This window comes from Grampus griseus, assembly GCF_964374135.1.
Source record: "Grampus griseus genome assembly, chromosome: 6".
Taxonomy (NCBI): Eukaryota; Metazoa; Chordata; class Mammalia; order Artiodactyla; family Delphinidae; genus Grampus; species Grampus griseus.
The window spans coordinates 13492756-13508131 of record NC_139000.1 but is presented as its reverse complement, the minus strand read 5'-3'; the positions used below and the strand labels follow the sequence as shown (position 1 = coordinate 13508131).

The 15376-nt window shown below is 36.3% G+C and overlaps 1 protein-coding gene across 1 annotated transcript in view; it reads right to left on the bottom strand.

The window, feature by feature from the left end:
- The window catches only part of C5 (complement C5), a 79373-nt gene that overhangs the window by 37697 nt on the left and 26300 nt on the right, over positions 1–15376 (bottom strand). Inside the window, exons 13-22 of the mRNA XM_082656721.1 lie at positions 14252–14461; positions 13981–14130; positions 12780–12909; positions 11746–11808; positions 10442–10639; positions 8415–8505; positions 6866–6939; positions 5831–5970; positions 2038–2265; positions 803–863 (exon numbers count right to left, since the gene is read on the bottom strand). Of these exons, the coding sequence (XP_082512847.1) occupies positions 803–863; positions 2038–2265; positions 5831–5970; positions 6866–6939; positions 8415–8505; positions 10442–10639; positions 11746–11808; positions 12780–12909; positions 13981–14130; positions 14252–14461 (1345 nt within the window). The remainder of the gene's footprint in view (positions 1–802; positions 864–2037; positions 2266–5830; positions 5971–6865; positions 6940–8414; positions 8506–10441; positions 10640–11745; positions 11809–12779; positions 12910–13980; positions 14131–14251; positions 14462–15376) is intronic.

Here is a 15376-nt window from a genome sequence, read left to right as displayed (position 1 = left end):
CACTGAAAGAAAAGAAGAATGATACAATGCAACAATAAGGTAAATTTCAATCATTTAATAAGAACTACAGTAGTCTGTCTTTTTTTGGTGAAAAGAATTGTTAACTGAAAACGTTCTAAATTTCATAAATACATAGGTATTTAGGCCTTGATGAAGTGCTCAAATGTTTGCACAATTCTAACTTTAAGAAGATTCCAAAAAAAAAGGAAGATTCAGAATATCTCAACTGGAGGAAAAGCAAGGAAGCAGGAACAATGAGGAATGGCTTTGTTAAGTAATTTATCAGCATTATTGTGTTTTCAAATAATGCATGTTAAATAAGAATGTAAAAGATTTTTTCTTAGGTGTTCTTTGGACTGATGGTTCTATAAAAAAATATTATATAACTTATTATTGTGATGGATAGAATGGTAAAATGACTAATTTATAAGGGAAGTCATGCAATGATTACTATTTCAATGCTTTGTATTTAAAACTAATGGGGTTACTTTGGGAATTCCCTGGCGGTCCAGTGGTTAGGGCTTGGTACTTTCACTGCCTGGGTTTGATCCCTGGTGGGGAAATAAGATCCCGAAACCCATGCCATGCAGCAAAACAAACAAACAAAAACCTAATGGGATTATTTTTCTTTGTTCTAAACCCATCCAGATTATAATATAACACATGCTATCAAAAATGGCAGTGAACTAAGAAGTGGATATTTCTGATTCTATACAATTAACATTTTTAAAAATAGTGTTTCAGGTTACACATCTCTCTAGGGCAAAAGACAACATATAAAATACAAACTCATTTTGCCTACCGTAGATACCCTTTGGGTCCAGAGTAGTGCCAGCATAACTTTCCCTTTTGACACCTTCCGGCTAAAATAAAGGCAAAAATCATTCAGTTAAGAACATAATTAAATTTATATGACCTGAATGCTTGAATCAACTTGACTACTTTTCCAATTAAAAAATTCTTTTTTTTTTTGGAGGAGGCAAAGTATGTTTAAATACTTATATGCCTACCTCCAGGAATAAGATTTTCTGGCTATTTGCATGATGATCAGAGCAAACACTTAAATAGAAATTATTATAAGCCAGGTAATTGATCTAAGTGCTTTGTATGTATTAGCTCATTTAACCTCAAAAATACTCTATGGGGTAGTGCTCCCATGTGACATACGAGGAAACTGACACCCAGAGAGATCAAGAAACTTATCTGATGCCACACTGCTAGTGGAGCCAGGATTCAAACGCAGGCAGTGTGGCTCCAGAATCTGTGCATGGAACCACCATGCAAAGATGTATAGAAAATAGAATGTGCCTTGCACAAAATAAGTCAATACATGTTTACCAAAGTGAATTCATGGCTGAAAACAGAACTCAGAGAATGAAGACCTCGGAAGACCCAGTTCTGTCATTAACATTCTTGCCGAGAATCTTAATCTTAAAAAGATAACATGAAAACTCTCAACAGACTGTGTGGGTAAACAGTACTTAAGAAATGATAGTTTTCTTCCTTTTTTGGCCTGTTTACTCATTTACAAAATGGAAAATTTTCTAGGCTATAAATTCTAAACTATAAATGCATGGATCCTATCTTATTTATTGCTGTAGCTCCAGTACTTAGCATAATATCTGGCACAGATTTCAAAACATTTTCTGAATGTGTTGGGGGAAAAAAATACTCCAGAAAACTATATACCAAAATGTTAAAATCGGGTATCTCTGGTTGTAGGGGTTTTTGGTGGTCTTAATTTTCTTCTCTGTGGTTTTTCAGTATTCCATGCTTTCTACAATGAGCAAGCATCATTGTTTTACTTAAACTTTAAAAACATAATTTCAGACTTAAAGAAAAGTTATAAGAATAGTCCAAAAATATCTGAGATAACCTCCACCCAGATTCCCCCAAATGTTAACATTTTGTTATGTTTGTTTTATAATTTTCTCTTTGTGTGTCTCTTTCTGAATCACTTAAGCATGAGTTGCTGATAACTTTTTCAGAAAGAAAAAAGTGTTTTTGAAAGAATTTTTTTAAAGCATATTTTCTTACCACCACTCGTAATGTTTTTATTAAGATTTCGTTTCCAACAGAAGTCTCCAGTGAGAAGCTGATGTTGTGGAGGCCGATTTCCAGAGGAAGCACGCTGAAGGTCACCAAGTGGCTGGAGGAGCCCTCTATTCTCTGGGGCAGACATTTGGAGGAACTTTTCCCCTGAGGGTCAATGTCTGGGCTTCCTGATGAACAGATTCCCTCCACGGGAGACATTTTAACACAGAACTGAAATATCACCAGTGAACAATTATTTCAAAACATTTTATGATAAGGAAAGCACGCCCTGATTACATTCATCTGGACAAAAACTCTCCCCTGGTACTCGTTAAATAATCCCTTAGATTCCAAGGCTGTAGAGAAAGCTCATTTCAGATTTTCTAAAACACACAACCAGTTGCCATAGAGCTTAGCAATGTGACAGGATGTCTAGAAAGCTCAACACTGGCTCAGAAACATCTAACCTTCCTTAGACTGTTACCTACTAAATCGGGTACAACACTACTGAAGTTCTTTGTTCATGTTGTCATGATAGCATTTGTTACACTGTCTCTCTACATGTTTATATTTTAGGCAGTGGGACCCCAGTCTCAGGCACTCTGTGTGTCTTATTCAACTTTGTATCTTATAGCTCAGCCTTTGGTTTTCAATAAATGGTTTTATGAAAGACTGGAAACTCCATCTCTTGGCATTTAAGGTCCTGCCTAATATGCCCCCGACCAACTTTTCCAATCTTGCCTCTTATTAACTTCCCACCTGTACCCCATTATACAGCCAGACTCTGGCTCCGGAAAGACCTAGGTTCAAATCTTGGCTCTGCCACTTCCTGTGTGGCAAGAGCACATTGCATGACCCTCCATTTCTTCATCTTTGTAATGGGGATAATAATGATACCTACTGACTTCTGGCTCAAACAGTGAATATTTTTCATCTCCTCTCCAAAATCTAGTGAACTGACAGAACTATACCCCAAATAATAAATCTGTAAGATCCAGAATAAATCAAGCAGGTAAACAAGGAAGAGTAACAACATTCAACAACTAATTTTGAGGAATTTCTCAAAAACGGTAAGCTCCTTTTCCCTCTTAACTATCTTCTTGGGAAACACAACAACTAGGGTGGGTGAGGCAGGAGTTAAAGAAGACTTTTGGGTCACTGGAGGCCAATGATTCCCCCTGGAGAGCTGGAGTAAGGTAGGTAAGGCTAGATACAGAAGAGTGATTTGATCAAATTCAACATGAATTCATTATAAAAACTCTTAGTAAATTAAGATAGCAACTTTTGAAACTGATATCAAATATCAAAAAAAAAACAAACCCAAAAACCAAAAATTCTGGCAGTGGTTCTGCTTTCAGAAATAGCCAAGTAGCTCCTACTTGGATAACTCTTCTGTAAATAATAACTATAAGCTCTAGACAAAATACATATTTAAAAAAAAACAAAAACTACCTGAAGGCACTAGAGATTGGAAGAGAAGGTGACACTCAGAAGAAAGGAGGGACACTGTGTGAGGGTCCTATTTTTTTACAGTTTTAACCTGAGGGCAGTCACCATTAGTCCCTTAAGGAGTAGCTAAACCTCCAGTAGAACCTGCCATCTTATTGGCTTAAAGAACCAGGGGACAGAGTATGGCGCAGCCACCACAGCGGAAAAGTGAAGGACCTCCAGGTTCACCATATAAACTTTGCTCAAACCTGGTCAACCCTTGAACTACGCACAGCACAGACTCTAAGCATCCCAGCTAAGGCTAAAGGAACTGAAATGAGATTTCAAAGTTTGAGATTGATTCAGCCAACTGCCTGCTAAAACACACAAACGAAGATGAAAGCTCTTCAGAGGATAGTAATAGAATCCAGAGTCTCTATCACATTTCATTAAGAAAGTCCAAGGGTCAATGCAAAGTTACTAGATGTAAAGAAATAGGAAAGTGTGATCTGTACTCAAGAGGAAAGGTAATTAATCGGTAATTACCCTGAGATATCTCAGATGTTCTTGTTTCTTGTTTTGATATGATGAATACTGCACTGATAGTTTAAAAATTAAATAAAATATGGCAGTACCATGAGATGTGTGACACTTAAAATACTGTCTAATTATAATTATGTCATTGCACTTTGTGGTGCTCTGAGCAGCAGTGCAATGCAACGAAAGCACTACATACGGTCTATGTCACAACTACTCAACTCTGCCATGGATAATACCTACACAATGGGTGTGGCTTTAAACTTTATTTATGGACAGTGAAATTTGAATTTCATATAACTTTCATGTGCCATGAAATATTCTTCTTCTACTTCTCCTCCTCAACCTTTTAGAAATGTGAAAAACATTCTTATCTTATAGGCCATAAAAGAAGAGGGAGCAGGCCAGTTTTGGCCCATGGCCATAGATTGCTGACCCCTGACCTAGTACATAAAGCAAAAGAATGAAGAGATGTAAAAAATTCAATATTGTAGACAAGTCAGTTTCCCTTACAGTAATTTATAAATTCAGGATAATACCTATCAAAACCTGAATACATTTTTAACTAGATCAGCAAGCAATTATTTGACACTTAGAGACTTATAATCATAAAACTTAAAAATAATTCAATTTCAGTGTATGTACATATTTTTGTTGCATCAAAGTATGAGAGACTGATCGATAGAAAACATTCAAGTGTAAAATATATAACACTAGGAGAGTGGAATGGAAATATGAGTTCACAGATAAAAGGAATGGTATATAATCTGTTGTTCACAAGAGTTTATTTGGGTATTTTTTAATGGATTGCTATGGTATTTAGATTCTGCTATATACCTTTAAATGTTTGATATAACAGTTTTATTTTTAAAATATCAATACTCAAGTATTCCCAGAGTTATAAATTTGCATATTTTTTGAATTTATGATGAAAAATTTTAGATGCCAATTTAAAAATGTGCCAATGGGGTACTTAGTTTTTCCAAAAAGATTTAGGGAGCTGTAAGCGAAATTTTTGGAGACCACTGAAATACTCATGTCTAAGAATAAAATTAGAGCTTTAAAAAAAAGAGTCAGATTTTCAGACTGCATTGAGTTCCTATATAAAATTTTGTGATTGTGATTTTCAACTGAAATCAGACAGCCTAATGTATAACTCTGTTTAGAAATGTGTTGGCAAAAAGAAGGCAAATGGTGGGTCTGGCCATGGCTGGAGTTTTTCACAGAGTGTACCCCAGAGCAAAAGGGGATCAAGGGAGTTGACATGTTTTTAACCAGTGAGGCTATAATGATGGCTTATGAATTCTAACCTGAACAAGGAGTGAAGTAAAGACTTTAGCATAAGAAGGCTAATGAAGAATAAAAAGTAATGGAGTCACAGAGCTGGAGGTTTCAATGATGCTGTAGAACTGTAGCTACAAAGTAACAAGGTTAATGAGTCAGAAGGATAGGTAGGAGGTGGTCAGTTGGTGAGATGTTTGAAATCATATTTTCTGGGGGGAAGACAAGATCTGCAAAGTGAAGAGTGTGAATGGCTAAAATGGAGGAAAGGAAAGGGTTGTTAGAGGTAAGGAGATCAGGGTGATGAATGAACCAAATGTAATCTCATCTTTCTCTGAGCCTCCACAGCACATTGATTATCTTAAGGACTTGTATTCGTCATTGAATTGGAGTTGTATGAATAGTTATCTTAACTCTTCTTCTTTTCTTCTTTCCTTCACTGAGTTGAGTTTGTGTGCCTGTGTACGTGATAATTCCATTAATAGAATTCTCAGAAAATCAGGGACGTCTTCATTTTTTCCATTTATTTGAACATACCATAAATACTTACCCGAATTCCAGATGTTCTATAGTTATAAACAGTTCCACTCAATTGGATCTGTTCCCCTCGTACAACAGAATATGGTATATTCATTTCCAGGAAGACGTTTTTGAACACCTTTGCCTTGAGAGTATCAGCAACACAAATACCTTCAGCCCAAAGTGAAAGCAAAGTTGAAGCATATTAGGGAATTCCCATAATGCCTTATTAGTACTAAAATGTCTCAGATTTGCTTTGCTTCAAGGAAAAAACGAAAGTTAGATGATGTTTTTCTCTGCCCTAACACCCCATGTCCTTGAATTTTCTACTCACTGATTTTTTTAAATTGAGCTATAATTGAAGTATAATATTATATTAGCTTCAGGTGTACAACATGATTCGATATTTGTATACATAAGTCTAGTTAACATCCACCACCACACATATTACAAATTTCTTTTCTTGTGGTAAGAACTTTTAAGATCTATTCTTTTATCACTGTTCTTCATTCAACAATTATTGGTATTAACAGAAAACTTCATTTGTCCAACAAATATTTAATTCTATTTAAGGCATGAGAATGTTTATTAACTAAAGCACCAAATCTCTTTTTTAGATATTCATTATTGGTTCCGTTTAATGGGCATAAAATTTTGATTGTGGAAACCAAGATTTATAAGAACAAAATATAGTGAGCAAACAAGCCAAGCCTGAAATTATTTATAAAGTGTCTGCACTAAATCACCACAAAAGGGCACTAGTCCAGGAGAGAAATTACATATTTTTCTCTAACTCTACTGAATCTTCTACTCACTGAGAAAATACAAAGGAAAATGGGGGCTTCACATCAGTATTTATAAAATGATGGCTAATAGAAGAACAAAAGAAGAAACTGATACAGTCCATGATGTGGGCACATCTAAGTCTCTTTGTAATACTTTAAAAATAGGTTTTAATAAATGACACCACTTAAGTCCTGAGTAAACTAAAAAGACAATAACAAAAAACTGCATTTTGCCAAATCAAATCATTCCTTACGTGAGCATATAACTTCAATTTGCTTACCACTATTTGAAATGCCAACACCTTGAATTTCCCAGGTAGTTAGAGAATCAGGTAGCACAAACTGCAACTGGTTTCTGAAAGTTAAAATGTTGATATATTCAAATACAGAGGAACATTGATTAACCCAAATCGACAGCTTGCATTAACAGAATTCTTGCTTCATACTACTTTAGAATAAAGAAAAAAAATCACAACAGAACAAAATCTCATCAGGTATTAAAGAAAAATCAAGCAAGAAGTTTATTCAGTAACTCTTATACTCATTCCATGTTTTTAGATATTTCACTTGTATTATGAGAATTCAAATTCAGAAGGATGTCTTTGAAACATTGCAAATTCAAAACATACAATTCAAAGAAAAAAATTATGTTTATTGTGTAGTATGTTCTAAAATAGGGAAGCAAAATACTAATGCATCTTAACACTGCTCATAACAAAGTTGATATAACTAAAAATTTCTGATTAAGATAAGCTTATACTCATTCAACAAACAGCTATTGTGCACCATCTTTGTGTCAAGCATAGCACTAAATACTGAGTACACAGCTCTCATAGATACAGTCCTGCTCTCAAGCAGTTCACGGTCTAGTGGAAGAAATAGTTCAGTATATAAATTGCGATTCACTGTAATAACTGTACCAATAAAACTTTTTAAAAGTTCAGAGGCAGTATGCATTGATTCAACAAATTTATTTTAGTGCCTCTAGAAGCCGGACCTTATGCCAGGTCCTGAATATAAAACTAACCTGAATTTAGTCCTTGCCCTGGAAGTATTTACATTTTAATGTGGAAGACAGTCAGGTAAACAGGACATTATTATATTGTGTGATATGTGCAACAGAGTTAATTGAGAGGGGCAGTACATCCAATCACTGGGTGGGGGACAGCGGTGGAAAGGTCTGCGAGGGGAAATGCTAGCCAAGGGGCAATGTCAGATGAAGTGGACAACACTGTGGAGGAGGAATCAGGCAGGACAAGGGTAGAGGCCAGGAGACCCATTAGAAGTCAGATGTCAGGCCCGGAACTCACTGCCTTGATGGCTCCTTGGAAAGTCTGTGCTTTGAGCCCCCCCAACCCCCCCTCCCCCCGCCGGACAACCTGAGGAAGGATGACACTCAGGGAAGGGGCACTGTTTTCAGTGCCTGGTACAGAGTAGGCATTCTATAAACATGTGTTGAATAAAGGACTTTAACAAGAAAAGAACCTTTCTCCCTATTAATCAATGTTTTGTAGTTACAGATATTTCAGGATGAAAACAGCTGCATAATACAGTGTAAAGCACACAGTTGTGCTCGGTAAAGACTACCTGAAATGGAATGAAGTTGAATGGAATGGTACCCTTCTTCCCCAAGAGTTAATCATGACCTGGAACCAATTATTAGAAGAAATCACACACTAAAAAAAAAAGAAGTAAAATAAAATTTGACCCAATGGTGGTATCATCTTAACTCTTAAATAAAATATTGGGAAATGGGTAGTTTCCAGATTTTTGGTCAGAATATTTGCATTTTCCCATATTTTTCAGAGAAAAGTCAAAGAAATATAATACCTTTTGGGGACATGATGAACTTCCCATAACCAGCTTTCTGGAAAATAAGTCCTTATTTCTGGTTTGGTTACTGGTAAAAGAGTCTTTATATCTGGGGGAAAAATACATTTGATTATGGAAAAACAACACAAATTCTACTTAGAGCTGAATTTTAAAATATGGACATTAATCAATAGCTTAAACATTTTCGGAAAGGTCAATGAAACATTTTGTTTAGTGATTTCAAAATAGAACAATAAAGGCCTTAGGATTTCTCCACTAGTGACACTGACAAAATGAATAAAGCATAAAAATATATTTAATAATTTGTGTTTTAAATTGCTAAATGTTTCATGTTTGGAAAATTATATAAGATACTAATTAGTCTATAAAGTTATTTGCATTTTAAAAATTGCAATAATTGTTTTTATTTTGTAAAATAGGGAGGTTTATATTATTCTCTGCCTTACCTCAGAAATTTATTTATATTTTCTATAATAAAAATGGACAGAATGTCTGCTTCTGTCCAAGATGCACTGATAGGGACTGGAGTTACACCTCTGCCTTAAGAAAACTAGAAAACCAGACACAACAGCTTTCAAATATTAGAGCATAAGTGAGCCAGGACAGTGATCCCTGAGAAAAGGGAGACAGATTGGATGAACCCTAAAATTATCCAGGTTTACTGTCTGGAGGCAGTTTACAGGCTTTAGAGCAGGGAGAAAAATGCATACAGACCCTGGCAGAGTTGCAACACCACCCATGCGAATTTGGGAGGCCAAGCTGTCTAGAACAAGGGACAGAGAGGAGGGAGCTACAGAGGCTGAATTCCAGGCAGCTGATGCCAACCCAGATGATTAGAGTTGAAAAACTGGACCACGAAAAATGGATATGTACTAGATTGTTCATAAAAAATACTGCGTGTAATAAGCAAAAATCTGAAAACAACCTAAATATATCTAATAACCTGGTTTTGATAAATGGCCACAAGAATTTATTTATGCAGAAATGTATCCACTCAGAATGATGACATTTAAGACATACTGTTAAGGGCTTCCCTGGTGGCACAGTGATTAAGAATCCGCCTGCCAGTGCAGGGGACACAGGTTTGAGCCCTGGTCTGGGAAGATTTCACATGACGTGTAACAACTAAGCCCATGCGCCACAACTACCGAGCCTGCACTCTAGAGCCCGCAAGCCACAACTACTGAGCCCGCGTGCCACAGCTACTGAAGCCCACATGCCTAGAGCCCATGCTCTGCAACAAGAGAAGCCACCGCAATGAGAAGCCTGCGCACCACAACAAAAGAATAGCCCCCGCTCACCGCAACTAGAGAAAGCCCGTGCACAGCAACGAAGACCCAACGCAGCCAAAAATAAATAAATAAATAAATATTTAAAAAAAGAAAAAAAGTAACAACAACAAAAAAAGACATACTGTTAAGCAAAACAATCAAACAGGATCTGTCACTCTGCTTTTGTTTGTTTTGACTGTATATAAATGAATTGAAAGTCCTAAAAGTTCTGAAAACATGTTAATGAGAGTTCTATAAATTCTGAAAATGTATATTGTGGTTGAAATTGAAATAAGATTTCAACTTTATGTGAGTACATTTAAGGTTATGCTACATTTAGAAATCTTTTGCTATATGTGGTCAGTATAGGTATAAACAGAATTTTTAATGGTTGTAATATCACAGAACCATGGAATTTTAGAACTCAAAGGCATATTAGAGATCACCTGGCCCAAGCTTCTTGCTTTAAAAATGAGGAGATTGAGGCTCAGAGAGGATAAATAATCATTCACGTTTATAGAATGAGTCAGCTTCAAACTCGCCTGGGTCTTGACTACGGACTAGTGCACTCTGCTCTGTACTATATATACCTCTTCTGATTCCCAAAAATGACAACAAAATTTTTTTCTTAACAGCATTTGCAAGTTATCTTTTCTACTTCCCATTTTAAATAGAGCATGTAAACCACCTTTTTTGGAAGCATAAAATTACATCAATTTCCCCATATTTTCCAATCGAAAATGTCAAACTTACGTAGCCTTCCCAATTGGATAATTTTACCAGACTCTTCAGCACGGATCTGGCTTGCGATGGTACAACAGTTCTTGAAAACTTTGACGCATCTTGGGCCTATCTTAATCCGAGCAGCTCGCTGCTCACAGTTTTCATCATCATTACGATAGGCTCCATCACGACAACATTTCTTCAACATTCTATCTTTGTATTTAGCAGCTGAAATGGTAATAATTCAAGTGCCCTTGATTATGCATAGAGTCAAAACATCTCAGGCTTAGAAAGGCTCTTGAGGGATACTGGATTTCTGCTGTCATAGGACCCCAGCCCCACAAGAGCCATGGCTAGTTGACTGTCCAGGCCCGCTTTGGAACTACCCTAGGAATGGGAGAATATGGCCTCATAAGGTAGTCCACTCTGATTTGCACTAAATGGTTAAGGGCTTCCTGCAACTAAGCTGAGTACTGACTTTTGAAACTGGCACCTTGGGTTCAGCACCCTTTGAGTAAAATAAGTTAATGATCTGAGAAGCCTGCAAATATCTGAAGATAGTTATCATCACTATACAAGTATGTTCTTCTTCAAGCTAAAAATCCTATTTTATTCAAACATTTCTTGTGGTTTGTGGTTTCAAACATTTCTTCACCAGTGGCATCTTTCCTCATCATAAGTGCTTCGATTAATCAGTATCTCTCTTTTCATATCATTAAAACTTACAATGAAGGTTAGAATTTAAATGACTCATATACAGATGGAAAGTATTATTGTACTACTATAAACATCTTTATTAGTTGAGCTCAGGGCACTGACTGCTGGCTCAATGTTCTTTCTATTGTAGCATTGCCAATTATCATATCTCTGTTTAAATAATACTTAAAAATAATTTCTGTTGGGATTATTTCCCCACCCAAAATTATCTAAAATACTCTTAACTGTTAAGTGTATGCAAGAAGAGATAGACTTCCAGGTATATCTCAAAGTTACTTAAATCATGGATTTTGTTAGAATAAAATGGAAGCATATGATTTTAATTACTAGATGAAGTTTACAGAGAGGAAATATTTGTGACAAATAAAAGTTAATCTTTTATATTTTAGAGATAGAAATAACAAAGACTTATTTCCATCAGATTAAGGTTATGGCAAATGAACTATTGGATTAATTTGGATTAACCTTTCCAGGGGCGGTGAGCTAGATGTCTGTACATATCTTTCTTTTCACCCATTCTATTTGAATTAGGAGAAATTAGATAATGTTTACTTTTCTCCAGCTTTTGAATGACACGATCATAACCTTTTGGCAATCACATGAAACTTTTAGAGTACCTTCTTCCTCTATCTTCGTTTTCAGCATTCTTTTTGGCCTGAGAATTTCTTTACAAGGTTCATCTGTTTTAAAAAGATAAAGAAAAAGAAGGGAGAAAAGGAGATAAAATCTCAAAAACCACAAAATTCCGTGAAATTATTTAACTTTTTAAAACATTCACGTCATTCATTCAACAAATATTGAGAGCCTGCTTTCGACTAGGCACCGCACACTACACATCTCAATATGACTTGTTTTTCGAGGGGCTCACAATCTATTGTCACACAGTTTGACTTGTTTGATCTGAATTTGGTTTTTAATCCTGCAACCTTTTTGATCCACTGATTACAAGGAAATATCTAAGCTTTTAGAGTGAGCCATGTTTCTGTTAGGTATGGTATTTTAATTATTTTTGGTGTTTACATTATTACAAATAATAGTATCATGTATAATTATGAACAATTTTAAAACCACAGAAAGATGATTCAGATGTGGTCCTTGCCCTTAAAGAGCTCCCAGTGCAGTGACTGAGACAAGGTGTGTAATTAAGTGTAAGAATGTACAATGATGCACTGCTATATATACATCTAGTCCTCCCTATAGTATTCCCCCTATTAAAGGAGGAGGCAATGATCAATTCTATATGGGGAAGAGGCCAAATCAAGGAGATGATTCTTCTTCTAGCTTCTTCAGGCTAATAAAAGGGAAAGCAGTCCTAATAAGGAAAGGCCCAAAGATGTAAAATAGTGCCACCCATAACTACCTTGGTTCTGTATGGCTTAGACATAAGGTCATGTAGAGTGAGATGAGAAACAGCTGGAAAGAGCTGGAGAGAGGATCGTGGAAGGCCTTGAGTATTACAGTAAAGAATTTGTACTGTATCTTGAAGGCTAATGAAACATTTTATACAGAGGAGTTACCTAGTCATGCCATTATAAGATCAGTTTAGAGAATATTCTGGAGGAGGGACAAAACTGAGGTCTGGGAGGCAAATCATCCATGTAAATTTCAGTAATCAATTTGAAGAATAAACAAAAAGTACTGAGTGTTTTACCATTTTCTTGGGAGTTATCTGCGTTTGCGTTGGTGAGGAAGGTGAGTCCAGCCAGGTGGAATACATCTGCATTGTTGCGGCCACCACCTGCCCCGCAGCCCAGGTCACTCTTCTCTAAAGTTTGAAATACCTGTCCAGAGGTAGTTAGTTAATTTAATAATTCTTAGGAATTAACTAAAGGCAAAACGGTGAGCCTATTCAGATATGGAAATCATTCCTCTGAAAAACTAAAGGTACAAGTTGTTACATGGTTCTAACAAATCTGTGAAATGCACAGCCCACTCATTTATCAAATGGTCAAAGACCAAATTTCCCAACTTCATTCCTTTATTTTGTCCTTTTGTATTTAGAAGTACATACCTATTCAAAATTAAATCAAGAACTAAGTCTTAAGCTTTGATGAGGTGATTCTTCGAAATTGACCCCATGCTGTTTTGTACACAGAATGCATACTGCAATCAATATAATGTCCAAAAAAGAATAAATGAGTGAATATATGAATAAGTGAATTAATAAACAAGCTAATTTTTAAGTCGCTAAAAGAAAAAAGAGCACAATCTCTTGTATTTTGGGGAAGAGGGCTCTAGGTTATAAGTGGGTGAGAACTTGTTTGCGGGGGGAGGCTTTTTCCAGTTTTAATTTTGACCCCAAACATTTTTTCCTTTCTGAATGTTTTTAACTTAATAGTTTCTCAGTTCTTTCTTCCTCCTTCAAAGAAATTCAAGCCTAGAAAATAGAAGCAGAGCTTAGGGGAGATAAATGGGAACTTAGGGGAAGTGAATCATTTTCAGATTCTTCTGGGCCACAGATTTTAATGAGTAAGAAAAAGGACACAAAACCCAAAAAACCCCCAGTGGTTGCCTATTCATTCTTCTCTGTTGCTGCTACTATAAAGCTCCCTGCTCCCAAATCTCCAAACCCTCCCAATCAATGGCACTTTGCCCATGAATGTAATTGCTATCATGGCATATGTTTTTAAAGTACTTAATTCCATACTTGGAAAAGTAAAAATGGATAGACCTGGGCTTTAGAGACTAATGTGAGGATGGCTTACCTTCCTAAGAGTCACTGTTTTGAGTAGACTATAGAAAAGCAGGTCTAGTCTTCCCTTAATTCTTCCCCCACGACTTACCCTAGTGGCCACACTTTGTGAAGCACTGCATAGGGCCACCCCAGTAACCAAGGCCATGCACTACTTAACTCTTTCCAGGGGTTTCTTGGCTGTCCTTTGCACCCCATATACAGCACTGTCCACTGCCATTAAAGCCACCCAGGAATCCAACTCAGTTGCCATATTAAGAGATACATGTTGGCCAGGGGAATATGTATCTGTACTTGGAGACAGATGAACCTATAAGGTCATTTGAAAAAGAAAATATCATTTGTATGACACAAAAACTTCACAGATAGCTGCATTTACAGCCCCTTTATTCAGAAGAAAGTTGGATTGTGACTTACAGTTTGTGGCTTACCTTGAGCTGGTTGCCACACTTTTCTTCAATATTTAACCAGACTGAGTCGGACACTAATTCTGCGGTCTGTTCTCCTGTTACAATGTAATAGACCAGGAGACGAGCTGAAGGAACCATGTTCTGTGTCACTGGAATGTTTATACTTTGATAATCTGAATCTGAAAGTTTATCCCTTGTGCCAAAGTGAACGATTTTGCCCTTGGATAAAATCTAAAAATAAACAGCAGTAGCAACGGTAATTACAAAAACAAAACATTTACTTCAGGATGGAGCTTGGAGCTGGAGTAGAAATTACGTTAAAGAAAAAGAAAGTTAACATTGTATGGGCCTACTATGTTCCAGGAACTGTACATTTAATTAACTCTTTTAGTTCCCATAATAACCAGAAGGATAGGAATACTATCTCCATTGTGCAGATAAAGGGACTGAGGTTCAGGAAGTAATTAAATGTCATACTGATTTCAGTTCAAAACCACCTAGCTACGAATTCAGAGAGCTAAAATTTGACCTCAAATCTGTTTAAAGTCATCACACTGTCATTAACATCTACTTGTTTAGTTGATTAAAAAATGTAGATGAGGAGGTAGAGTGCATCTTATTTTTCCCTAATTTCTGGCCTTAAGTTTTAAAGCCAGAGGTTAGGTTCTAAACTGGAGGTGTGAGGTTAAAAAAAAAAAAAAACCCTAAAAATCATATGAAGCCAAAATGTCCTCAGAGATCCCTTAAATTGTCCTTAGAGAACAGGACTGTGTATGTGGTTTTGGTATGTAGTCCCTAAACAAGTCCCCTAATTATTCATCAGTCAGTATGGTCCTCATTTATTTTTTAATTTCTTCTTCAAAACCGTTGAAAAAATCATCATCACCTGTTTGGCCTGATCATCAGAATAATTAATTCCATTTCTTGGGTAATTGTCAGGAAGCCCTTAACATTTTTTTTACATTCTTTCCTACCTTTCACTGACGGCCTTGACTGACACCTCCGATTAATTTAAGTGATGTAACAGGGATGTTGCTGGAGCAGGTATGATATGACTCAACCCTTAAGAGCAGGATTTGGGTCCCCTCTTTTTTCCAGTGAAATGCACATATTTTAAATGGGTCTAGGCGTGTAATCTTTGGCCAT